At 43.5% G+C, this 27,576-nt stretch overlaps 1 protein-coding gene across 1 annotated transcript; it reads right to left on the reverse strand.

Moving 5' to 3' along the window:
- On the reverse strand, nt 1-25,709 carry ACE2 (angiotensin converting enzyme 2; the record flags this gene model as incomplete). The annotated part of the gene is made up of 18 exons (XM_082070814.1): nt 1-381; nt 1,035-1,229; nt 2,528-2,644; nt 3,573-3,673; nt 8,457-8,515; nt 9,425-9,597; nt 9,942-10,064; nt 10,740-10,838; nt 12,384-12,528; nt 13,310-13,536; nt 14,720-14,889; nt 16,318-16,415; nt 17,096-17,204; nt 17,717-17,829; nt 19,166-19,309; nt 19,946-20,039; nt 21,975-22,133; nt 25,521-25,709. The coding sequence occupies 18 exons, from the start codon at nt 25,707-25,709 to the stop codon at nt 261-263; spliced, it is 2,436 nt and encodes an 811-aa protein (XP_081926940.1). The 3' UTR covers nt 1-260.
- Between the last annotated feature and the right edge of the window lie 1,867 nt (nt 25,710-27,576).

The following is a 27,576-nucleotide window of genomic DNA, read 5'->3' on the forward strand; positions in this document are numbered from 1 at the left end:
ACAAATAGTATGTAATATTATGCGCATAATTCATGGAAAAGCCACAGGATATATATCTTCCATTTCTGCATGTTTTCTAGTTACCACATAAACAGCAGATTTAGTTGCTGTTGTCTGTGAACCAGTAGATTAATGGCCAACCAGAAGACATTGTGTTTGATGACATCTATAGTTTTTTGGTCCTTGGTAGGCACAATTGTTAAAAGTGAAATAAAAAAAAAACACCACCACCACATAAAACCTTAGTGTACCCACGTCTTCTAAAATGGTGTTTGTGTCTCTTCAGATGGCTCAAAACCCAGGTTGCTTTTTCCCTCTTCATTGTAAGGGTTCGCCACTTCGCAGTTTGATCCCACTTCACTCCTACTTTCCCTTGCTCTCCTGTAATGAAAATTCATTCTGTATTAGAAGCCCCTGTTCTGTTCAACCCCTTCTGAATCCCCAGAATCCCCTACCATAAATCGTACCATGCTCAACCAGGAATATTTCTATAAAAGGAATTGTGTTGGGTTTAAGGGGAACTATAGCAAACCTACCACATTCTTAGAAACTCCATTAATGGGGAGACATAGAAAACCAAACCAACTATATTGCTGTCAATGCAATAATATTTAAGGAAAATTACATTATTGGACAATGTCCAAAGAGGTTATTGAAAACTGCAGGTGCTGACGGATGTGGGCAAACCCTGCTGTTGGAGAAGTCACTGTACTCCCAGCAGGCCACTCCATCCACCTCACAGCAGAGCTGGCAGAAGCATGTCTATATTGCAGCTCCCCGCAGCCACCATAGTCCAGCTGCCTTGGTTAAACTGATGATGTTGGGGAAATTACATTGAGCTGTGAAAGCCGCCTTGCACTGAAAGGCAGGGAGCTGAACCTTTAGCGATCACTGTTGATGGGAGTGGGATAATAAGCTTTAATTCCTTAACTTGCTTCAGTTAGATGTGGCAGCCCATTTGTAAGCACCCTGATGATTCGATCATCGGGATGTCTCCCAACGGTCATGATCATAGTATCAAAAACATTACTCACTTTTTTCGATCTCTCTGCCCAGTGATGATCAAGACAATAACTCCAATGACAACTAGGCTAATGACCACCCCAAATACAATTAACCAGATGGTGACTGGTGGTTCATAAGGTGTGGCCAGGGTTGGAAGTATGCCCACAAACTCCAGCGTGTTATCGTCCAATCTGAAAGCCTCATTGATCCGTCCCCGAGACATCCTGACATCAAGACATCCGAGACATCAAGAACAAATTCAAAACGTTTCATACATTTATTGGAAGGAAATAAACAATTTACAGTTGTTTTATAAAACTCCAGTGTTCCAAGTTTCCCCTGAACTGCTCAGGTGAAAAGGCTGCACACAAGATACTGCTAAACTCATATTTATTCTGGCATGGCGTGGTGGGGGACAAGCACAGTAACTTAAGCCTTTAAACTGTTGCAGCTTATCTAACATGTTCAGACACTGCATGACCTCCTAAACCCAGTCTTAATGTTTATCAAAATGAGGCAAAAAGCCTTCTGATCTTCCTCTCTCTTTGCATTTTGCCCCTCATTCTCTTTACCCTAAGTTTTTTGGCTATTCATAAGCTTCTCAGTTATGCAGCTTTGACTTCTTACCTGTTTCCCCTCTACAGTCTTCCAAAGTTTTGATTCTTGTATTTTTCACTACCATGAAAACCGTTGCCCTGGTGTATTTTCTATGCCTTTTTTTTCCTGAACTTCTGCTGTTGAGTGCTAACCAGACAGTGACTTTCATAGCTCTATTCTTCTCACTTGGTTCATCAACTTCACTAACTGCTTTTTCAACCCCATCCCATGTTGCAGCTGCTTTTAGATTTGTGCCCTTTTCATTTCCCACTGTACATTACCCACGATCATCTGAAGAGCTGCAGTTCTACTTATCATTTTTATAGCAATGACTTACAGTGGTGTCATACTGTGCTATAAAAGAGCTCTTCATTGACCCGTAAGTGGGAACTAGCTCCTGCTCTGACCTCTTCTTTTCTGTATGATCAAATACATCTGGCTGTCTTTCTAATACATTATTCTGGAGTCCTTGCTATACAACAATTCTTGCACTGAACCTTAACTAATGAGAGGAAGAAAAGGCGCATGCATGCACATACAGTTACTGTGCCCTGGATTTCAGAATATTAGATAGTTCCTGTTAAAGCTTGAGCAATGATATTTCCTGGCAAGCTATGATGCAATTAGGTGTGTTATGGCAGTTTTACAAGCCCCCTGAAGCATTTTACGCTGGCTGTTGTCCAAGACACCATCGGATAGATGGACTGTTTTCATTCTATCGTAACAGTTTCTCTCTTCCCACTATTTCCACAGTAACTGCAGAACTGACTATCTTATCACCCCTTCTGCCTCAGCTGACTTGAGCACTGTTTTCCCTTCCACTCTTTCACCTGGTTATTGGGTTTGCTGTTGGTGGTGGGTTTTTTGTTTGTTGGGTTTTGTTTGTTCTGTTTTGGTTTGTTTTTTCCGGAGAGCAAAATCTCACCTGATGGCATTTTCCACGTCAGCTTTAGGCACAATATCACTGATATTACCTGGCATGCTGACAGTAAGGTAGAAGGAGATCCTCTGTGTCTGTTCCCCCACATGAATGTCTGTAATCCTGAATAAGAAAGATAAAAGGGTTTTTGATTGTTCAGATGACATTAGCTTTAAATTCAGGCAAGTGAACAGTTGTGTTTGATAGGAAATGCCAGGGAATGAGTTTATGCTGAGTGAATGCTTCCTAGTGACCTCAACTGAGAAATGAAATCAGTTTTCCTGTCAGAATTTCTTTTTTCCATGTGCTAATTGGTAACTTGAGATGCAGTCTTCCCTGCACCTAAGATAATCCTTTGTGTAATTTTCCAAATCACATCATCAACTGCAGAACAGTGAATGTTTGGGGCCTTTTGAGTGTTTGTGGCAGATCCCATTAATGAGGTGATGTATGAAGTGCCAAGTGAAAAAAAAAAAAAAAAAATCCTTCTTCCTTGTATTCTGCTGGGAATAGATCCTAGATGTTACATGACTGATATCCTATAAAGTAATACGAAAGTTTAAGTAGATAGCTTCTGAAAATTTTCAAGACACCTAATAAAAAGGTTGTTTCTCTTACCCAAATCAATTTCGGATGATAGATCTTATGTTTGTAAGTGAAACCAGACAATATTAGTGAGACTGCATGGAATTCTAGTGCTTTACAAACAACAAGTTTATCTTTCCTTGACCCAAAACCTCCTGGATATCCAGTATCATACACATATACTGTTATAAATTCTCATTTCACTTCCACCGCTAATAACCCATGGGAGACAAAGCCTTCTGCATCCACTGAAGTTACCTAATTTTAGCACATTACTCCTAAACTCTTGAGTGAAAAGGCAACATGTAACCAAGCTGGCATCTTGCCTTTTACAGCCAGCTGATGCTTTACATTGTTTGCTATCACCTTACATTTGACAGAAGGCACAATTAAACTCACCAACTCATGCCACTAGCAAACCAGAAGCAATATAGGTATAGCCAGCACAATTAAGCAAGCCACTCACTGGAAGTCAACTTCTTGTTTCTTCCTATCTGCAAAGTATTTTCTCATGGCATAGGCAACAGATGACTTGAAAAAGAAGAGCTCGTTTTCATCCCATTCATACTGGAAAAACAGCACAAGATAAATTAATCAGAGATGGTAATTGTATGCCAAATTATCTGACACTAAGAAGTCATTCTAAAAAGAAATAGGAATCGTAATGCTTGGCATGCATTTCAGTACAATTTATTTATGCCATGATAGCACTTCAGGAACATACTCAAATCTTTTAGCTCTGTTAATCTGGGCGCTCTAAAGGACACTAATGAAACAGTCATCCCTGCTGCCAGACAGTGCATTGTGCTGTCCCTCTGCAATCTCTGGTACCTTTATATGGGGCTGACAAAGGTGCGGCAGTCCCAGCACATCTCCCTGCCTTATGAGGGGCAAAGGCACGAGGAGCAACGTGACTCCTACTAAGTACTGTGCATTATGGTTGAAGTCTAAAGATTTCATAGTTTAGATTTTGTTTTAGGCACATAATTTTATTTGCAGACATGTTATTTTAAGGAGGAGAAACATTGGGGTTGGGTTGTTACATGAAAGTGGCTCATTTATTTGCTTTATGAGCAGGGATTTTTATTTCAGTAAAATAGTCTTTGCATGAGTATTTCTGCAGCAGGCATATATTTGTTTTTTTTCGCTGCAGAATAGATAAGTGATATAAAAAATGCACCACCTGCGTGCAGGCTCCTCCCTGTCTGCCTTATGAGTCCAAAGTTATTTGCAGTGGAAATCAAAACCAGCTTCTCTGGGGCAGAAACCATGAACTGTACAGGGGACAAAAAACACTTGATAACACAGCCTAGTCTGTTGTGCAACAGTGTGTGTGCATGAAGGAAAAATTCCCGTTTGAACTCTGTGGCAGTTTTTTTTATCCCCCGAAGGCCTGAGTTTGATTGCGTTTATGGTACCTCAGCAGGAATGAGTATAAATGCTGCCAGTGACAGTTTTACACAGTTCCTGACTTTCTCAAGTATCATTTGGGAAGGTGTGGTAGAAGGCAGATCTGTTGTCACAGGCTTTATGAAATCCAGCTACGTTTTTGAACCCTGTCCTCCTTTGACAACGATATAAAATGAAGAGAGACAAATGTCAAGCACAGAATTGCCAGCCGGCAAGGCAGGTGATTGTCCCGCTCTACTCTGCACTGATATGGCCTCACCTGGAGCACTGTGTGCAGTTCTAGGCAACACAGGATAAGAAAGTTATTAAGCTGCTAGAGAGTGTCCAGAAGAGGGCTACAAAGTTGGTGAAGGATTTGGAGGGGAAGCTGTATGAGGAGAGGCTAAAGTCACTTGGTTTGTTCAGCCTGGAGGAGATTGAGGGGAGACCTCATGGCAGCTACAGCTTCCTCACAAGGGGAGGAGGAGGAACAGGCACTGAACTCTCTGGCTACCAACCTGAAGGAATGTCAGGAAGATGTGCCAGGGGAGGTTTAGGTTGGACATGAGGAAAAGGTTCTTCCCCCAGAGGGTGGTGGAGCACTGGAACAGGCTCCCCAGGCAGGTGTCACGGCCCCAAGCCCAACAGTGTTCAAGAAGAAACTGGACAACACCCTCAGACACACGGTGTGAACTGTGGGGTTGTCATATGCAGGGATGGGAGTTGGACTCGATGATCCTTGTGGGTCCTCTCCAACTCAGGACATTCTATGATTCTATGATATACATGGGACGAATGAGCCAAAAGACCTCGTTTTTTTCAGTCTATGGAGGGTCAGGCCCCAGGAAAGATGCAGGTGACTCAGACCCTCCGCCAGCAGAGTGGCCCCCAGCCCCATCCAAGCAGTGCGTGGAGGGCAGGGGCTGTGCCAGCTCTGGCTGTTCCTGCCAGCAAGGGTGGAAGCTGTGAGTCCCTTTTTTTGCCTTAGCAAATGCCCCCAGCTTTCTCCTGTTTGCAGGGCAGCAGGCAAAGCCCTGAGCCAAAGCACTTCTTGTCACCACAGTTGTCTGTGGCAGCTGGCAGCGTTCACCGTCACAGCCTACAATGCTATTGTGACAGTTTTCTCAATTTTTAATTTATCCTAAACATCTTTAGGCTCTACAGTGCTTTATTTTTCTTTTTTTTCTTTACCCGGTGTTAATCGAGCATGATTCCTATACTGCTGCTTTCTGTAGTTTGCATCTCTGCTGCTTTTTGTACTTAGCATCTTAGCTTTTTAATAATTTATTCATTTCCATAGCATATATTTTGTCTTTTTCTGTCTAAGGCATTTTAATTGTCACCGTGCCGTTCAAACGTCTTCATAAATACCATTACTGGCTGTGTGGATGGGAAATTCCTGGCTTGCTTCTGATCTGTGTTTGAGTACTAACTACCCACACGCATTCCCTAAGCACCTCAGAAACCTACCTCGGTGCTCACTGTTCTTTACAAAGGCTGCTTTGCTTTCAGAGAGAAATTAACTCTGCCAAGTGCCTTTATTCTATTATAGCTTGTTACCTCCAAGATCCCACAGGTGACTTGAGAGACAGTGTAAGTCTAGCATCTGATTCAAAAAACTATTTTCCTTTGTGAAATACATCTAAATACCTGCAGGGTGACAGCTCTCTTTTGCCTAACACCACCTTGTGTGCCAACCTTTTACAGTGTCATCACATGTATGACATTTACCCAGTGGAGAATTTTGAACTAATGTCTGAAGAGCAACCTCATTTTCAAGTGTTGGTCAGGGGACTGACACGCCTGGAACCTTTTATTTTAAATAAGACAGACCCTTCGTGATTCGGCAGGGGGGTCTGTGGCAGTTTCCTTTGGGAGGGCACTTTCTTGAGGCCCCAGATGAAGTAAAGCTGTGGGAGTTGCAGCCTCATCAGCTACACTGGTGATCCAGTGATGCTAGGGCTGCAGCTTTAATCTCATCAACCTGAAAACAATTAGTAGGGTAATTGCAGCAGCACACACTCCGGCACAGCTGGTGTAAGCCCATCCGTGAGTCTGGGTGCATAATTTGCCAGAACTTTGGGCTATTGAAACCTCCCTGCTGGTAACAGTCGGGCTGTGTAGATGCTGCAGCTGCCAACCCTGCCCATGAATTTCTGCCTCTGCAAGAGAGGAGGGATCATTCACTTTCTGCTCTATCCAGTGCTAAAGAGCAGAAATATAAAAATATTTGCTGGCACACTCAGAATGCTTTCTGCTGTCCTAATGGAGCAAAGCAGCTCAAAATCCATCTTAAACCAACAGTTGTACTGGATTCCTGGCTTCTGTGCACTGTGAGCCACGTAAAGCAGCTAAAACATATTGGTCTGTGTAGTCAGGCTGAGATTCCTGTCTGAGTTTCCCCCACCTTTTCTCTGTGCTGGTTCATGCAGGTACCATTACCTACTGCTGGCATACCAGCATTCAGGGTCATGTCCCTGGAAGATCCTAGTTTCCTAGAAGGAAAATTTGTGGGGAGGCAGAAAGCTACTGAATGGGAAAGGTTTCTTGCAAGTTGGTGATGTGGATTCGTTTTGAGAGGAAAATGCATGGCTGGTTCTTCAGAGCTTAGGAACCCACCATTCTTAAAATAAAATCTGTATGAGATTGTTTTACAGCTGCTCAATTGCACACCATAAGACTATGATGGCAAAAGGAAGGCATACAAATGATATTAAGCTAAACATTAACCATAATGACTAATAAATGTGTTGTAATATGGAACCTTCTCATGCTGTTGATATCAGTTTCGAATTGTATCTAACTCGACTCAGCGATCTAGGAAGCTTGCGTTTGAGAGTGTGATAGAAGTGAGAGCATCAATTCATATGAAAAATGAGCCCACAGTATAGCGTCCTTCCTAGTCCAATAAGCTCCGACGCACAGGTCTAAATGATCTGCCTGATGACATACTCATTCTTAGAAAATTACTTATGTTCTGCAAGGTGAAAATGACTATAAGCAGGAATGAAGTGTCTGCACTTAAGCCTTCTGCACTGCCTCCCTGAGATTAGCATAAACAGGCAAAGCTAGAATAAGAAGCAAATCTTCCGCTGAGTGTCTGGGTTAAACAGATGGGCTAAGCCAGCACTCAGTTTAAAAACTTAAAAGCTGTCTTTGGCTTCAATGAGTTTTTTCAGTCACTGTAATACATTTTCCCGGACCAGCTGGTATAATCAGGAAAGCAGATGAGTTCTTGGGAATGAAAGCCCTTCCCCTCATCTGAAACAGAAGCAACTGCACTGCCCATCACAATCTTAATAACAAAGCTGTCTCTACATCAGGGTTGGAGGGCATGGAGGCAGCCAAATATATCAGGGCCTGGAAAGATTACAACAAACAGGCAAACAAAAATCTACAAACAAATGCTGTGAGCAGTATTTCAATATGAAATAAAGAGAATTTGAGAATAGAGAGTGGAATTTAACCCCTCTGCTTTAGCCCTACATTTAAATGGGAAGTAGTTACTCTAATAACAACTTCGGAAGTCATCCACCATAGCCACAATGATGGAAATTAGGAGAAAAGTGTGCATAGAGGCTTTATTTAGACACATCAGCATAGCTGAGAAAAATACAACCATTTTCAGGTATGGTTCCCCTATGCTAGCCCTCCAGGCCTGTCCTGTAGCAGGTAAAATACTATCTATAGCTCCACAGAAAAAGTCAAATCATCTAGCTGAGATGTCTTTCTTAATACAGGTGGGACCACTCCCTGGAGAGGTTTCTGCTGTAAGTGTAGAGGATGTCTTGACCACAAACTCAGATGAGACATCTTTTATGTGATAACCCTTTTGCCTGAGCTGATGCCACTCTTTAGACACAAAAATCAGATACACTCTGCCTTACTTTCTGAGAGCCATTCGCACACCATCTCTGTTACCTAAATAACACAAGGAGTGTCACAGCGCAAACACACTTACCGCCTGGGCCCCTAGTGCTGACTTCAGGCTGATGCGCACTTTGATGGCATTGTCAGAATCTGATTTAAAAAAAAAAAAAAAAACAACGGCCATGTCAGAGTTGCAATGGCAGCAAGACAGTCCCTGGGAAATGCTGGGATAGTTGAAGTTTCCTTACTGGTTTCCCAGCTCTCCCTGGCCAGCTTGGTGGGATAGATCTTGTTTCCCTTCAGCAAACTCCACTGCAAACGTCTGGATCTGAGCTGTCATTCACCCAAGTCTGGCTTTATAGTAGACAGAAAGAGTGAGCACATCCAGAGTACAGTTCTCTCGTCTTTTTCAGGCATTTCCAAAAGGAAATGCCCCTTTTCCTCCATGGAGAATAAGCAGCTCAGATGCAGATATTGGTGTATGGCTAGTTGAATCCCACCATTAGAGACTGGCACAGCACTGTAAGGGTTATGGGGCTCTACATTACTGACAGTGATTATACATATATAACCTGGGTGATTCAACACTCACTGTCACCACAATAGTCTGAAAAATGCATGTTCTCCTCTTTTTCCTCCCCTTCTTTAACTAGCATAAGACAGTAAACAAAATAATTGTAATTTTTCTGCCCTAGTTTGCCCCTTCACCCCCAGCTCAGGGTCCTCTGGCTCCCAGCACCAGTGGCTCCCAGCCCTGCAGAACAGGCGCATCACTCTCAGGCAAGCACCACACAAGTCCAAGCTTCTTTGTTCTGCGCAGCCAGAAACTCCATTTCTGAAAACTGTGACAAACTCCTTGTGTGCTAATTCCTCCAGCTTTGGCTATGAGGAAGCCCATCTGCCTTCCTATGAGTAAAACTTACTGCTTGATGTATATTTCCCACAACGCTGCTTCCCTAGGGAAAAGAGCCTTCAACAACTACAAGAGACAGGGACTTTGCTGGTCAAGGGCCGTGAGGACTAATTAGTGTCTTTAATTCACCCACAAGCCATACGTACATGGAGCCCAGTCTGTTTTCCAACCAACGTATCTGCCAGAATTGTTTTTTTGCAGCCACTCATATAGAGGTTCGAAGTAGTGGAGCAAGGGTGCCGCATTCATGTATTTCTCTCCTGTTGCAATTTCCAGTGCTTGAGTCCAGGGCTTAGATCTGCCTAATTCAAGCAATCCTCTGTGCATGTGGAAGGAAAGGTAATATACGTTATTGCCATGTTCCACCTAGACATATAGCGGAACAATTTGCAATTCGTATCAAAGCTTCCCCTTTTGCTTCTGAATTCCCTCCTTCCTCCCATCATTTCTATTAAGTAAATTAAAAAATTTCTCATTAACAGGCAATTAAACCTTGGATACTCGGCTTATATAAATTTAGGTAATTTGTCAAAATAAACTGAGTCGACATATGCTAGATTTTCAGGCTAAGTTAATTGTTGGTGCAACCTCATTGACCCCAGAAACTTTCAAAGGTAAACTAGGCTTTGTTTTATATTACATGTGAGAAATTTGCTTTGTTACCTCAAATTCTGCCCAGCTGCTGTGGAGTTGGTAATATCACATGTGTGAAGAGGGCCAGTATGGTTAGCTGCCTTGCAAAGTGCCTCCTGAAACTGGAACTGATAGATGGTCCGGGTGTAATACCTAAAGGAAGAGCAAGGAGAAGGAAGGCATAGGTTTCATCAGTCATCTGGCAAGGAAACCCCTGAGCCCTTGGCCTTTGGAAGTTGCTGTGTCAGCTGGTGCTCCTGCTCAGATGGCTGCACAGCAGGGAAGGAGGCCAGCTGGTATTTATAGGCTGCACTAATGCAGATTTAACAAAATTCCAAGATCAAATGCAGCAGAGGAGCCTCAAATCTGTGTGCTGGCACATCACCCAGGTGCAAGTAAGGTTTTTAAGGCCCAACTCTCTGCTCCAGCCGAGCCCTCTAAAATGAGGCAGCTGGGACTCGGAGGGATGTCCAAAGTTAGTTGCTTCAGGGCTGCATGTGCATGGTCCAAGTGACAGCGGTTCAGGGCTCACTGTCTCCCCAAGAGGCAAGCACTTCATACAGATGTGGTCTCACTAGTTTGATGGAAGCACAAAGCTCTTCTGGTCAACAGGAAGCTCAGCAGCCTCCTGGATGCTCAGAGATTGCTATGGGGCAGCCCCTGATGTCCAGAGAAAAACCTTCACTGAAATCAATGACCTTCAGTCAGGACTTTAAACAAAATAAGATTGTGTCCTGAGACTCTCCAGTAGGTGTTTTAGGTAGTCAGGGCTTGTTCTGTACCCAAAATATAAGCCATTAATTAAACACTGAGCAAGGATGGAGCTACCGTATGAAAGAGTAATCATTGGCCACATGAAACAGCGCCGCAGGGTCACAGTAGGTTTCATCATGAGGGACGGGTTCGACAACACCAACTATTTCTCTCCTGAGGATGAAGGAAAAACAGAAAATTTCCATTAATAGATATTAAGGAAAAATAATCTGACCCTGCTCTTCCTCTTTATTGTCTGATATAAATGGGCACCTCTCTCACTTCCAAGCACAAGAAGTATACACAGCTCCCCGTAACCCCAAATGGGCCCTGCTCCACATATGGAGACCCCAGAGAAGAATCTGCTTTGAGACTGATGGTGTCAGGAAGGGATTTATATGATAACAAGGTGTGCAGGCAGTAATTAGTGGTGTGAAATAATCTACAAGAAATGAACTTCACACACGCTTGTGCCCTGGCCCATCTGTAGGCAAGGGCATGCAGAGGTTGGGTGACCAGAAAGGCATCTGGCCTGCTGTGCCACTGGGTTGGAGATGAGGTTTCTCTTTATTTTCCTCTCCTGAAAGCATGTTTCCAGAGCAGTACTATGGAAACAAACCCATGCCCTAATTTCTAAAAATTATAATAAGCTTACATGGAAATATTTTCCATAAATCTGTAGTTCAAGTTCTTGTTCCAGCAGAGAGCTTTGCAGTGTCGCTACAAGAGATGTGATAAACTTCCCTGAACAATTTGTCATTCTCCATTTCTCGGACTTCTCTGCTACTTTTGAATAAATCAAAGCTGACTGATTTTTTTTCCAGTGGGACAGGAGGCTTGCTTGTATCAAGTTTTATTATAGACTTTGTTTGCTGGTGGAGGCTTACCATTTATGCTCATGTTAGAGTGCAGACTCCATTTTCAGTGCAGGCCTGGTTTGGTTTCTTTCTATTTTTCTGCCCCCACATAAGACACCCCAGGATATGACAATTTCCAGTCTGAATCAAACCACTTTTAATTTTGAGCTCCATGGATGTGAAAATAGATTGACTGGTGGAGATAATCTTAAAAGGCACCTCTGGATGTTACTTGCCATGGGAACTATATTTTCTTGACTAAGAAAGGTGGTATAAGGCTCAGTCTGGAGTCTTTCAGACAATTTACCTCCAAAACCACTCTAGAAAGGGTAGGAAATGTAAAGCAGAGAGGTGTGTGCAGATATTTGGTAGATTGAGATCTTTATGTTTTTGAGGCTGGCAAGTATAATGAAATCCACTTTCTACTTGTCCTTAAGGAGCTGAGGAGCACACCAGAGCATATGCCCAATGAGACTTAGGGAAGGGCTGTACTTAAGCTATGGAGATATCTTGGGGCATGTGTCAGAGGGACAGCAATGTTGATCCCGGGATCTGGAACATCTCGTGCAAAGGCCACGGACTGTCTTTATCAGAGAAGCTGATATTAGAAACGAGGAGAAAGTCTGCCAATCTGCAGGGTAAATTACCCAGGGCTGAACGCAGTGCTAATGGGGATACATTGCTTGTGAGACCTTGTCTGCACCATGTTGGGTGTTTCTATCTGACAGTCTACTGAGCTTTGCAGAGAGGCAGATCCTGCACTGTGCGGGGCACAGCACCACAGTATGTTGAGTAACTAGGAAAGGATGGTTTTTCAGGATCATTTGCAAAAAAAAAAATCCTCCTTGTTTCTCAAACTTACTTCATCTCCCACCACCGTTTTGTCCATTCCTGCTTTGTAATCTCACCCCTAAACACCATCCACCTCCACTTCTCCAGCATGTAAGTAAAAGGCATTGTTCCAATAATCGTTAGGGCTTGTTTGAGCAGAAAGTTGATTTCAGTTTCTGAAGAGAGAAGTAGTTAAGGTAATGGTTATGGTAGCAATTAGTATCTGATTCAGCAGCTCAAGTCACTTCCTTTTACAGCTAATGCTTACATCTGGCTTGAATTACAGATTTTCACTAAGGAAAAAGTGGAAGGAAGAATACTAATGAAAAAAACATGAGAAAAGATTGTTTAAGTATTTATTGCATATCGTTTTGTCTCTCTTTCTTTACCCTCAACCACTTAAATAACCTGATCCTTTGGCATCTACATGTCATTATCCTCCACTGAAAACTTACTCAGGCTCTGGGGAATTTTGACCTGAGGACTTTGGTACATCTCCATCCTTATAAGGGAATACTCAGAGAAGCCAGACAAACCACACTCAGTCACTCAATATTCACTTGGATGGGGGATGTAAATCTCAAGGCTTCAGTTTAGTTTGAACTGGTAAATACATACCTTGTTAGAGATACATACAAATTCATGCAAAAGAAATTGAGAACACTGTTAGAGGTTCATCCAAACAGACTGTGAAGATTTTGGGATAAGTTGTTCATTACGGAAGGTAATGAAGTGCTAGCTATTTGTTTCTAAATTATGTAGCAGCTTTATAAAGTAGTGTTCCTTGCTTCATGCTGTGATTTGGGAAAAAAAAATAGTATTTCTGGTAAGGTGGTCGTGAGATAGGATTTTCAGAAGCCTCTAAGTTGCTCACTCAGCTTGCAGGCACTACCTTCTGCCGCAAAATAAGGCCTGCAAGTTTTCACTTAAATATATAACATTTATGCATTTATTTACCTTCATCCTCTTGGAAATTTGGCTCTAGGAGGTCAAGAGATTTCAAGTGCTGAGGAGTGGCTGCAGAAAGTGACATAATTTCACCTACTGCTTCATGGAAGCCCTCATTGGCACCATCTCTGAGCAGGTAGGGCTGCACAGAGTATGCCATGTCGTATTCGATGTGGCCCATCTCATGGTGTGCAGTCAGGAAGTCATCCATGGTCACTTTGGTGCACATCTTGATCCTGCATGTCAGGGCAAAGTGTTTGTGGTTAGAGAGATGGTGATCCAGCCAGCTGCTGCCCGAGCTCTGCCCACCACGACCACAGGCAAATCAGCCTCCAGAGGTGGCAAATGCTCCTCGCAGAACCTGGGCAGCGACATCCTAGCATGGAGTGCAGTTCCTCCTGCACAAGCAAGGCTTGGAGGAGAACTCGACAAAACACTTTCAGCCACCTTGAAATTGAGCTGGGAGTAAGAGAAAGTTGCTGGTTTGTGAGAAACGCTGATGCATATATGGGGTTCTTGGGGACATGGTTCAGTGATGCTGTTAGGTTAATGGTTGGACTCAATGATCTTGAGGGTGTTTTCCAACAAAAATGGTTCTGTGATCCTATGAGTCTAAGCAGCTGCTCTTTGAAACTTGGTGATAAACTCACTGTATGTGTTGGAGTAAGTACCCACCATCCAACTTAAGCAAACGGTAGTATAGAAAAAAACCTTGTGTGTCAGTGACTTCTGCTAATTCATCCTCATGTAGGTACTATTTAATAATGGAATTTCTTCCAAATAGGGTTTCCTTTCACCTTCCCCAGACTGCTGACATGTGAGGCTGGCAGCTTTCATGAAGGCTCTGCTGACGACTAGACTCTTTCCCTGGGTAACTGCAGGGACTGCAAGAGGGGAGAGAATTTGCCCCAGAAGAGGGACTTGTTGTCCCTCTCCTTTCCCAAACACGGAAGAAACTGATGGATTTTTGTGAAACTCTGGAAGTCTGCCTACCACTTCTGACATATCTATTAAACATAGCTAGTGGGGTCTTGGGAGGTTTTCACTTGCTATCCAGGGACCTGTACCCTTGCTGCAGAGCATGCAGGTGTCCAGAAATCCCACTGGTATCCACAAGCACCTGCATTTGTGCTTATTCCTTAAGCCCTAGAACATAGTCATTACTTCTCTAATTCATATAAATAATATGCATATCTCTGCTTAAATTTGAGAGTAGTTTTTAAGTCGTCACAGGAAAAGTTACACAGAAACATTTACAGTCCCACAAGTACCCCTGCTTTCTTGTCTTCCCTCTTACCAGCCAGAAAAAAAAATAATAAATACGGAAAACTTATCACTCAAACCAGCACAGTGCACCTCTAGTGAAAATATGAATGTTCTAGGAGATGGTATAAAAAGGGGTCATAGGTATTGCCATACCTGTAGTCATTTTTCCCCAGATCCCATGCTGTAGGATGGCAGACAACCTTCCTGTTATCAGCCGGCTCTGTGAGCATGGAGTTGTTCCAGAAGCCCTCGGTCATTTCGAAGAGGCCAATGGAGACAAAGAAGGCCTCAGCAGCTTTGAATATTTTAATTGCATCCCATTTCTGAAAGAGACAATGCCAGCATTAACCACTGGTTCTGCACGGAGCCTGTTACAAACACACAGCTTAACACAGAGCAGCTGACTTCATATTTATCTCCCAGCAACTTCAAATCAGCACCTGACATACTGAGAGTAAGATGGTAGTGTCTGCCTTTGGCACTTCTGTAAATTCTGCCGGGAACTGGAATTAATGTTTTCCTCTTAAACAAAATAGGTTTCTGCACTCAGAAGTTCAGCCGATAGAACCTGACCCAAACTGGAGAAGCCCTCAATAAAAGATACAGTGGAGAAGATAAAAAAGATATTCCTGTCACTAGCATGTCAGCTCTGGGATCTGAACCTTCAGCGACTTCAGTCAGGGACAGCTTGTTTGAGGGAGTGGAACTGCATGTCTAGTATATGAGCATGAGAAGACATCTCGACCAGAACCATAAAACCTGGCAAATACATCTAGAGGACTTGCTTGTCAGAGCACATTAGCGTCCAGAATATTTTCGAACATCATTCAGCATTTTTATTATTCTGCATAGCAAGAGCTCTGAATTTACTGGTCTGTGTTTTCACAGAGATTTAGGTGGCAGACAGCTTGGTTGGATGGGAATCCTAAATTGGACACATCCACCAACAAGAGTGAGTCCAGCCTTTGCCCTGATGCTCTGTCAGTATTGCTTCCCTCCTCACGGTGGTGCTTCAGAATACACAAATTTAAGTCTACAAGGGGGTCAGTACTGTAAAATAGGGGTGAGATTAATGCAGCCCTGTGCAAACTGCTTATCAATCAAATTTAGCTATTCCTTCTCTTGCCAGCGTGACATTTGCATGGAGCACTCCCTGTGAGAGGAGGGTAGATTTTGGGTGAAAAGTCACATTTCAAAAAACAAATTCTACTGATCACCTTCTATTTTATAGAAGGAGTGAAGTTGAGGCAAGACTACAGAGACTTATCTTCACCCATGTTCTCGGCCCAGTAAAGGTGCTGTCATGTCTGTTAGCACTACAGATCTCAAATACAGACCTTATCATGCTATGCAGTTATCAAAAGATAACAGGCAGCATTGCAGTTTCCTAGCTGTATCCAAATAAACAAGACTGGCAAAAAAAAACCCTGCAATATGCAAACTATTTGATTATGGTGATGGATGGCAAAGGTCATATTTGATACCAGCCAACTACATGAGTCCTGAAATATTTATATGTACAAAAGATATCTCTTAATGGATGGGTGTCTCTGAGGAAAATAGACTTGGAGCCAAGATTAAGCCACTCAAAGAGGGTGGAGAATAACAGCTAAGGGAAGGTGACACTTTTCTGGCAGCGTGACTGCCTTAGGGCAGCTATGGTTTTCTAGAGAGCAGATGACATGTGGTGTGTAATTTTTCTGCCATCTAGTTTTGTTATATAATGCATATTGCATAAAGGCATGTCTTACCTTTTCGACCATTGCAGAAGTTACATCAATGTTTGGTTTGGCTGGATAAGGAACGGTCAAGGGATACAGATTTGTCCAAAATCTACCCCACATATCACCTTCATAAAAGGGAGAAACATAGAAATACTTTAAATAACTGACTATGTATTGTTCAAAATTGCCAGACAATTTTATAAATTGTGCGGTGTCATAAATAGGGACCTCAATATGCCCAAACAGGTCTGATCCAGATATGAAGTGGAAGGGAGCAATTCTGGGAGGTCATGCATAGGACAAACTCAGATCAAAGATCCTTTTATTTCCCCAAGATCAGCTATTATTGTACAATACAGTTTTGGGACTGATCAGCCCCCTAAAGGACTACTCAAAACTGCATGTCCTTGTTGTTAGTCCAGATGAACTCCATTGTGGTATTCATATACATTACCATTTTGGCAATTTGATGTTGCATGCTTTGAAAGCAAAGTCATGAAACGTAGGAGATTAGGACAAGTTTTGAAAGTGGAAAAAAATGTCATTTCTAAGGAAGACATGTGCTGCAGCAGGTAGGGCAATGTCCCAGCCCGGTGCTGGAGTTTTGAGCTGGGTGCCACCAGATCCAGTGAGGACAAAGACATGTGCTTCCTCACCTGCCTCTGCTGCTAAGCACCTATGTCACCTCTCCTTCTCTTATCTGTAGCCTGTTTCTTAATATCTTGATTAAACAGGCAGATTACTCTGTTCTCATGTGTCTTGAAAGTGACTGTCCTGTGTACAAAGTCAGGCCATGTTGACATACCCAGCAGGTGAGCAGGGAGGCATCCTGTGGAGCTGATGAGCTTGGGGCCGTAGACCTGCTCCAGCCGGTGCCTCACGTAGGCATGCAGCTGCTGGTACAGAGGTTTTATCTGAAAGCAGAGGAGGAGAAGGAAGCCAATTATTTTCTCTTTACCCCACCTGTCCCTCCAAAACAGAGAGCCTCAAAGTTGTCTCTGATGAAATTTTCCTGGCAGGTAAGTGCACCCCAAACCTGTAGCTGAGATTTGCCCCCTGCATCTGAGCTCAAGTGCCAAGTACAGATCCTAGCCTCAGAAGTCCTGCTCATTCAGATGTGAGTATCAAGGATGCCATCTACTCCATGGGAAACATACCTCCTTCCATGGGCCCTACCTGGAGGAGAAACATAGATCTGTAGAGCTCCCTCTTTCCTAGCCTTTGGCACAGTGCAACCTGAGGGGACCAACCTGGTCCTAGAATGGCTGCAGAGGTAAAAATGTCATGTATGCCCCCCAGTGTCTGTTACTGCATGTAGACCGAGATCAGCCACTTTAGAGCAGGTCTCATCTTCCTTCACAACATGTGAACACACCATCACAAAACACAACCCCATGGCCCAGGTGAGAGTTTTTCCTGCCTCTACCTGCTCAAATGTCTTCTCCACATCTTCAACCAGCTGGTCACGGCTGTATTTGTATTCTTCCGGATAGTCTGCTTCATAATTTGCTCTCCAGTAATCTCCGTAGTCAGAATAGCCTGTAAAGCATGGACACATCACACCAGGACATTGCACATGGCACTGCTTAGGTCTGCAGGAGCAGCGCAGCTCCTTGCTGGCCCCATGCAGACGTGCAGCCTTTTCCGCAAAACGCAGTGTCGCAGAGCAAGATGCTCTGGGTCTAGGAGGGCGAGAGCGCTCCTCCAAGGCTGTGTCCCATGGATGTGCAGGTATGGGGTATTTCAAAGAAATGAGGAACGTGCAGTCATGGTTATCTGCTAATTAGGGTAAGTAAGTTCAACCAGAAATGGAGGTCAAAGGAAAATGTCACTCTTGAAAGGAGCTCCTGCAGGCATGAGGGATGGCAGACTGAGCTCAGGCTGGATGCTAATGGGTTCTCACAGAAGGTACGTGCTGGTGGACATTTAATATGGGCCACTTCCTCCAGCAACAAAATTGCCAGGGCAGGTGTAGATACCAGGAGTGAAATTCAACTCCAGTTTTTACTGGGTCTTTCAGTCCACTGAGCTCCATCAAGCCTGGAATAGAAATGGCTCATACCTGAGGTCTCTTCCTTAGTGGTATGGAAGAAGGTCAGAATGACCATTCTTAATGTTCAGGTTTTTTCCTGTCTAACTATTTGGACTACAATTTCTTATACCTGGTGTCTAGCTCCAGCTTTACAGGAGTATAGGAAAGTAGGTGGTACAGATGTATATTGGCCAAGAGACAGATGAAACAGCTACTTCAGAAGCTATTTTAGAAGACCCCCAAAGAAAATTAGCAGCCACCCACCATTGTTCCTTAAAAAGACAGTTCCCTATGGTCTGTGTGGAGATCTCTGATGGGAAGCAGGCTTCCCTTGGTGCAAAATCCTTTCTAAGCACCTGGATGCATCTGCTGGCCCAGGCCTACCAAATCTGATAATTCTCATTAGAGAATAATACTTTTAAATGTATTATACCACTTCTTGTGGTTAGTGCAAGAAGGTCAAGGCCAACAGAAAAAAGGAGACCTTGCCAAGACTCAGCAGTACTCGAAAGTTTTCAAAATCGAGCATGCTTGCCCATAAGTCACAAGCAGTGCAGTTCTGAGTAAGGCATTATCTAACAAAGGGCACTGATACATCAGGGGATTTCAGAAAGGTGCCAGCAAAGACATCTCCCTTGTGCTCCAGGCTGGTGACAGGCCTCTGATCTAGTCATTGGCACCTGTCTGCACTGTCTCTGGCTTTGCAACGTGCACACCATGAGCAAATGATGTACAAAATGCTGCTCATCGATGTGTAAAAACGTATGGGTTTTGAATTCCTCTGCAAACTGTGCAAGACTGTGGTATGCTAGAAAAACAAAATATACAAAAAATGTGATTTACCATTAAGCGTTGCAACCTCGTTTTTAAGTTCAACATATTCTTCGTATAATGGTCTCATCATCCTGCCAACATCAGCTCTCCAGCCTTCCCAGGCCCACAGTCTTTCATGATAATCAGTGCTGTTAGCCATAATAGTGTCCAGACCTGACAGAACAAAAAAACAACAACAAAAAAAAGAAGTACTAGGCCTTGAAAAAGTGGTATCTCTTTATTTTGCTTTCAAAGCAGGCAAATGAGCCAAAGCAAAAGAAATTTTATTAACTCGGAAGAAAACACTTTGTGTTTGATATACTAAAATATCCTATTATTTTATTGCACCCTTTTCTGACTTAAGGTTTTCCCCTTCTTCTCTATAAGAGACACGGAGCAGATGCTGAGTCCTTTAAATCAACCATGCTCCATGCATTAGCTTAAGTTGATAGTGCTCTTGGGACTGGTCTCACTGCAACGTTGAGTGTGAAAGGACTTTGATGATAGCGCAAAAACTTAGACTTTCTGCAACGCAAGCAAACCATAGGTGACAACCAGTCTGTCACACAATGAGCAGCTCTCTCCAAATTTTGTCTCTTAAGGGTATGAGACATTATGTCTCATGGGCAGCAGGCCTGCTAGAGGTCCCAGAACAGCAAGGTGCAATTAGATTATGAGTAAGCTTTAGGTAGCAGAATATTTCTGCTGAAACTACAGCCAGTTCTCCTGCAGTTAGGAGCCACCCTTGGGCTTTTTCTTTTTGAACCCTCAGTATAAAGGACACAGGAGGGACAGTGGTTAGTACCGTACCTGGCTCCAGCACCAAACACTCTGACGGTTCGTTGATTTTACAGACAGTCCCGGTGCTGTAGATGGTACTCATAGTATTTAACACAGTGCTCAGCTGCAAGTTACATGTGAGATAGCCCGTTAGAAATGCACTCTGTACAAAATAACAGCCAATTATGCTAATTCCTTAAGTGCTCTATTCAACACTTCACCCACCAGCTTAACATTTAAGCATATGTTTAAACTCAGTCGAGATTAATGAAAGAATTTGTCTAAATGCATTACTGAGCCAGGACCTAGCCGGAAAAGACAGATAATCTCCCAAATATATGACATAATCTACAGGTCCTTAGTATCCAGTCAGACAAAGCTTGGGATTTAATAAGCATAGACTATCATGAGAGCAGCAATATAAATACAGAGCAGCAATAAAACTATAAAGTTTAGTAATGTGCTTCCGTAAGCATGGCTCCACCTAAACCTTCCAGGTAGGTCATGGTTTTGAATGGCACAAAAAGGGCCCCTTCTGCAGGTGCTCCCAGGGTGACTGTTGTGGATTTTTAACATAGCATCACACTGACTGCATAAATCTGCTTATATTCTGTTACAGAGAAGTTAAGGCTCATGTCTGGGTCAGCTGAAGGCCAAATGCATCTGAAACCATTTAGCTCTGTCTCAGAAGCTATGCTACATACCTCTGTTTTGGGGGTTTTTTGGTTGGTTGGTTTTAATATTTTGGGGTTTTTGCACCTTGAGAAAAACATGCACCACTTTTAGCTTTTGCTTTAGGACTATGCTATTTCTCATTTAAAGCTTTAAATCAGAACTATGTAGAGCTGTCAGTGGGAGGGGTAGTTAATGACTAGCTCCAACTTTATTCCTGTCAGCATTAAAATAAGTCAGCATCCAGAGAAATTTTTGTAGCAATGAAGAATACTTCAATATTATGGAATCCATCAGACTGCACAAAAAAAAAAAAAAAAGAAAAAAAATCACTTTTCAAGCAAGAATCAACAATTTCAGCCCTCAAGGCCCTTTATCTAGGAAACTGCAAGTGTCTAAACAGGCAGGATAATGAAGAAAATGCCTCCTCAACAGAGACAGCATTACCATCAGTGCACTGCTGTGCTCTAAAATAAATACATTTGTATGAACTGTCAGCATTCCCACCAAGGTAATCTGTGCTTCCAGGAACACATCTCATCTGGACCAGACAGGAGGTCCAGCCAGTCTGCTGCTTTTCTTGCACAGTGGTTAACACTACTGATCTTAGCAGAAAAATCTCACGATCCTTCTATAATCAGGACTGTAAGATCCCCTAACTCAACACTGTGTTTCCATTTGATCCTCAAGCAACAGGAAATTAATTTAACTCTCGGGTGTTCGGTTATACATCTCTTTTGAGTCTGCATAGCTGCTCACTGCAATTCTAAATGTAGTTGTTAACCATATATGCCTTTTACATGAACTTGTCAGTGGAAACATCAAATCTTGTTATGAGTCCTGCTAAATGCTGGCCTTCAGCAGCTTTCTGTGGAAGGAGGTCACCAACCCTTTCTGACTTCAGGCAACCCAGGGCACTTGCTGTATAGAAACACCCTCTCTTTTTCACAGTCTGATAATGCATCGTGTGCAGAGCAAGAAAGACTTCCTCCACCTCCACCTTTTTGATTCATTGAATGTCCTTTCACCTATCTCTGCCTGCTCATTGCCCTAGGTCAGGACTTAGCCAAGAACTTACCGCAAGTCCTCTTTTCCTCTGATGACTAATCCAGCCATTTATGCAAAGACAAGCCTGAGGCGTGTGTGTGCATCTGAAATTTGCTGCACAGATTACAGGGCAAAACTGCTGACTTGAGTGGGAACCAGCTTCCTAAGTCAGACACCCCTTCCAGTCCTGAACTGCCGTGATCACCTTGTATAGGTACCTTCTCCATGGCGATACTGGGGTACAGCATCATACCGAGACAAGCGCCGTGCCCTCCCTCAGACGTGTTGTGGAAGGCAGCTCAACTCACCTGGCAAAAATGAGCTACATCCAGCAACTTACTCTGCTATATTTTTCTGGTGACAGCACAGATGACCCTCTTTCTTGGAGAGTCTCGATCTGGAGCCTGGTGAGATCATCCTGGATGCTGGTTAACGGGAAGCTGCTGGCATTCCTGGAGGCCTCGTCGTAAAATGCAGACCATTTGGCCCCTGCCTCGTTCTGAAAGAGGTTTACACAAACCCTGAATTACTCTGTCAAAAGAGTGCAGCAGCCTGATGTACTCAGTGGGTGAAAATATTATTTCCGGGGAGAATTTCATTTGTGGGCACCACCTGTGAATTGTGGTTGAGCACTTGCACTGTGCAGTGAAACAGCTGGAGAACATTTTGGCTTTGGTTTATTCAGACATCCAGACAAACATTTTCCTTTGGAAATAAGAAAAAGCAGGACTGCCTCCTCACACTATGCTTGTTATAATTGATCCAGCATCACCTAGATGTGTTCCTTGCTACTCTAAATCACCAAGTATTCTTCCCTTAGTGCTTTCCTCAACCAGCCTGTGACTCACAAAAAACAGATACAAGCCAGGGTGCAAGAGGGCTGTGACCCAGATGCCATTCCCCAATTCTCCTTCAGCAGCAGTGACAGACAGCAGACAAGATATTGAGTCCTTTCATTATGCAATATGACTTTCTTCTGAAGTTTGGTAAATTAGACATTATGGTTGGGCACAAGAGGGTCTAAACAGGTGTCTAAATTGGGCATGCAAAACCTGAGTCTTCTGAATGAAATTGCTTTTACCACTGCTGCAATTACATACCTTGACACATGGAACTCCCAAATTTCAGTGCAAAAATGGAACCATAAGAACGCTATTTGGATTTGGGACTGTCTTATTCGTCTTTTTTTTCATGTCTTTGTACATATTTTAGCACATCAGCACCCATCCAAAATGACAACAAGAACAATACTAATTAACCTGGGTCCTTGGGACAGTTTAATTAATTGTGTTTGTCACAGAACTTCCCAGGTTGTGGAGAGGGTGTCTGTAACACCTGTTCCTCCCTGCTGAGGCATCAGGAAACATAGATGCCATTTTTATGTTGTGCCTGAAGCGCACTTTCAGGTGCACTTCCCCCTTGTGCAAACTCAGGGCAAGGTCAATGCTCCCAACAGAGCTGTGCCTGGGTTGTCTGGCCCCATGTGTGATGGACCCACGATACCTGATCAGGCTCTGGTGCAGAGAAGTGGTGGCAGATGTAAGCCCTTGGCAGTCCCATCCCTGCATCTCCCCCTGCCCATGCAGCCCCCCTGTGGGAGGGCAGCAATCCCTGGGTGGCTTTCGAACCTCTCACCTTCACAGGAGCAGAACAAACATTCAGCAACTTACTCTGCTATATTTCTGCTATATATCTGCCTCACTACTCATCTCTGGTGAGACCCCACCTGGAGTCCTGTGTTTGGCTGTGGAGCCCTCAGTACAAGAAAGACATGGACCTGTGGAAGAGGGGCCAGAGGAGGCCACAAAAATGGTCAGAGGGCTGGAACAGCTCTGCTGTGAGGACAGGCTGAGATAGTTGGGGTTGTTCAGCCTGGAGAAGAGAAGGCTCCAGAAAGATCTTATTGCAGCCTTTTAGTACTTATAAGAGGCCTGCAAGAAAGATGAGGACAGACTTCTGAGCAGGGCCTCTTATGATACAAGAAGGGGTAATGGTTTTAAACTAAAGGAGGGGAGATTCAGGCCAGACATGAGGAAGAAATTTTTTACAGTGAGGGTGGTGAGACACTGGCCCAGGTTGCCCAGAGAGGTGGTAGATGCCCCATCCCTGGAGACATTCCAGGCCAGGCTGGACGGGGCTCTGAGCAACCTGATCTAGTTGAAGATGTCCCTGCTCATTGCAGGGTGGGTGGACTAGATGACCTTTGAAGGTCCCTTCCAACCAAAACTACTCTATGATTCTATGAAATAGTCCTGCCACTGCCCAGGAGCTTGCAAAGCTCAGTGGGCAAGAGCTTGATAAGCACCCAGAAGAGCATCACTGTGTAAATCTGCTTCTGAACTCCTTGCCCTGAGCAGGGATGGAGAGGTGCCTTAGGAGCAGTGGGGCAGAAGAGGGGGCTCTTTGTCTACAAAAGCCAGGGGAAAGAAGTTAGCTTGCTATTTGATTTTTCCCCAATTAGAGGAATTGGTTGATAAGTCAGAGGACAGGGTTTGTGGCCTAATTTACAAGGAAAATGGATGGGAAGGAGACAGAAAGGACAGTATTCATTAACTCTGCTCCTCCAGCAGAAAGGGAGAAGGGTAAGCAGTAGGTTTATTACCAATGCTACTGAGGAGAGCAAGCGAGAGAAAACATTCTCTTTGAGCACTGGACTAATTGGTCTTTATTGCTGGTATCTCCTCACGTATTTTATTATCATCTCATTAATGCTAGAAGTATTATATGGGGCTTTCATTTCGCATGTTTGGAAACATTACAGTTTAAGTACCTGGTGCCTCAGAAAACATTCCAGATTGGCAATGGTTAGTCATTAGGATTTCTTCCAGCAACCAGTCTCCTTGCTTTAATTAAGAAATACAATAATTAACCCGTGTTTTAATTAAGCTATAAGGCCACAAAGTAGAAGACTTAAACCATTACTCAGAGGATGTTCGGCTTTTATTTATGCTCTGAATTGTTTTTCTCTAGAACTTGAGTTGACTTTAAAAGACACACAACTACAAAAATCAAGGTGTTTTTGTTCATTTTGGAAGGCTCCAAGGTTACCAGATGCTAGGCTGAGGCATGGCAGTATCAGTAACCAGCCAGGTCATGGCTGACTGCTCTTGGCAAACATGACACTTGCTTAGAGACCCCGGTGGCTGCGCCAGCTAGAAGCTGGTGTTTAGAAGAGGGGAGAACTGTGTTGCAAGATAGTGCAAGTACAAATGCTGTGGTCCTTCCCACAGACAGGCATTGACTTTCAAACCAACGTGCTAGACCACTGTACTACAAGTTTAATACCTCTACCAGCAGCCCTGACTATGAGAAGAGTGGTGGGGTTTGGGGAAGAAGGTCCCCCACTGGTAAAGGGTGTGGATCACTATATAAAACCATCAGCAAACATTTAATAGAATGTCTACACTCAGAAGATTGACAAGATTTGAATCCCCCTCCCTCATGTCACAGGGCAGCACCAAGCCCAGGTCCTGAGAGACCATCCCAGGAGGTGCTGGTGGTGTTGGACCCTGAGTGAAGGAAGGTGTCCCTCTCCATCCAGCTCAGATTTTAGGGCCGAACATGCAGTGCTCCCTTGCCTCTTCCCTCTGCTCACTGGGGTGACTCGAGGTGATGGCTAGGGACATGTCCAGCCTCTGGCCATCCCCATGCAGCGCAAGGGCATCCCAGGCACCAGCCCTGGGCTGTAGAGGCTGATAATGGCCCAGGAATCTCCAGTGAGGCATTGCTATGTCAAAGCAAGCCCCTCTATCCTCCTGAAACTAAACCACAGCCACCAAAAAAGTAGCAGCAGAATTTCAGCCAACTTTGGTGGAACCAAAATAAACTAGAAAGCAGCTGTCAGACTCCTAAAAGAACAGTAAAACCCACAGGACAGAGTACTTACCATTTTCCTGGCAGTCTCCTCAGTGATGTTGGTGTCGTAGTTCCATGAGGCAAGGGAGCTTTCATAGCTGATATCTTCTGCCCTCTTGTTAAACTCTTCCAGAAACATTTGGGCTTGTTGTGTGACAGTCTGTGGGCTCACAACAGCAATCAGACCACAGAGAAGCCAGATGCGGACCAACATATCCATGTTTAGGCTGAGAATCTCCCAACAAAGTAGTTTTCCTCACGTAAGCTTCTCTGTCAGGCTCTGTCTCATCAGCCTTCAAGCTTTTCAAGAAAAAAGGCTGAATCCAATCTGCCAGGCCTTTTATAGGTTTTATCTATTGTAAGAGAGAAAGGAAAATGTTTTTTATAAAAAGCCAAATAAACAAAAGTCAATTATTAACTTTGGAAAAACATAATTACTCCTGCCATTTTATGGCCTTCTTATGAAGGGCTTTTACTTTTAGTTAATGTTTCCCAAATGTGCTGTCAATGATACAGCTGGTCACTTTATCTGCAGTCTGCCTGTGTCTTTGGTAGCTCAGAATCTGTGAATCCTTTAACAGGTTAGTGATAAGCTGTAAAAATATTTAGAAACTTCACTGAAACACAAAGTCATGAACCTTATCTTCCAGGCAAGAAGAAACCCTGTTTAGCCTGATATGGGGTATCTGGTTGGGTATTTAGGCCCAAGTTTTAGAAGGCTTTGCAAAGCCCAAGTGATTTGCAGAATCTACCTCATTTTCAAAGTGACTGAGGGCATTTAAGGTCAGATTTCTAAGAGTATTTACTGAACTATCAAAACATAGCAAGACAGTTTGTGAGATCACAGCATCTTGCGTAGAAACCTAATCTTAACTATAAATCAACTGGATCTAAGTACTAAGATGACTAAGACTACTAAGATGAATCCAGTTTAATATCTAAATACCTTTACTAATCTAGCTAGGAACCTAGCATTTACTGCAAATCAATGGGAAAATCAATATCTGAATTTGTTCTGGAAATGTAGCTTGGGTTGAGTGCTATTGATGTGACAATACCTTAGAACATTTTAAATTAGTCTATTTTTGCTCAGGATCACTTGGTTGGGTTTTTTGGGGGTTTGATTGTTTGTTTTTTTGAGGAGAGGGAGCTTTTTGAGATGCAACTCTGCAGCCACATCCACGCAGTTGGTTTCCAGTTCCCGGCAGAGCTTCGCCAAAACCACTATGAGTCTACATGAAAGCAGCAGCAATCAGGCCCTTCACTGTCAAACCCCAAGAAAAGAACTCCAGCCTTCCCATCTGTGACAGGCTGAACATGGCACAGTCTCAGCAGGGCCACCAGCAGCAGGCGTTCTCAGCAAGCAGAACCAGAAACCAGGGACCTTGAGGAAGCACCTTGTTTCAATATCTTCTAATAGCCATGTTCTGTGAACCATGGACAGGAGATCTCTGTCATGCTTGTGCAGTCCTCTAACAATCTTTTTTTTTCCAAAAGAAGGTCAACAACATTCACTCAACCCTTCCCCAGAAGTCACGTTCCCTAAGCTCCATGTTACTTTTCTTGGTGTCATCCAGACTCACCACAATTTGTGCTTCTTCAGCAATGGTGTTGAAATCTGATCATAACAAAAACCTTATCAATGATCAGTGAGTACTGCAGTCACTGTCTGTATCATATGTGCTGTACCTTGTTGAAACACACCTTCTTTCTGGCAAAATTAGACAAGATTGACTCATATTCAGGTTGTGACCCACTCTGGTCCTTTCCCAGTAGCACTGCTACTGGCTCTTCCATTCCTCTTTTAGTCTCTGTACATCTGGTTCTAGGGTGGCACTCACTAAAGCATTTTTAATTTGCCTGGGCTGAAGTCCATCATCACACTGATTTCAGACCACTTTTCCAATTTTATATGCTCATTTGGAATTGTAATCCTTCAAAGGACTCCCAGCTTGGCAATACCCACAAATCTATTAAAAGGCTTTCTCTTCTGACATCCAGATCATATGGGCTACAGCAAGGCCCAGGAGAGCTATCACTTAAAATGGCCCCTCTCCTTGACTGAGAACCATGCAGCATGTTTTTTA

This window comes from Streptopelia decaocto, assembly GCF_964273445.1.
Source record: "Streptopelia decaocto genome assembly, chromosome: 1".
NCBI classification, from domain to species: Eukaryota; Metazoa; Chordata; class Aves; order Columbiformes; family Columbidae; genus Streptopelia; species Streptopelia decaocto.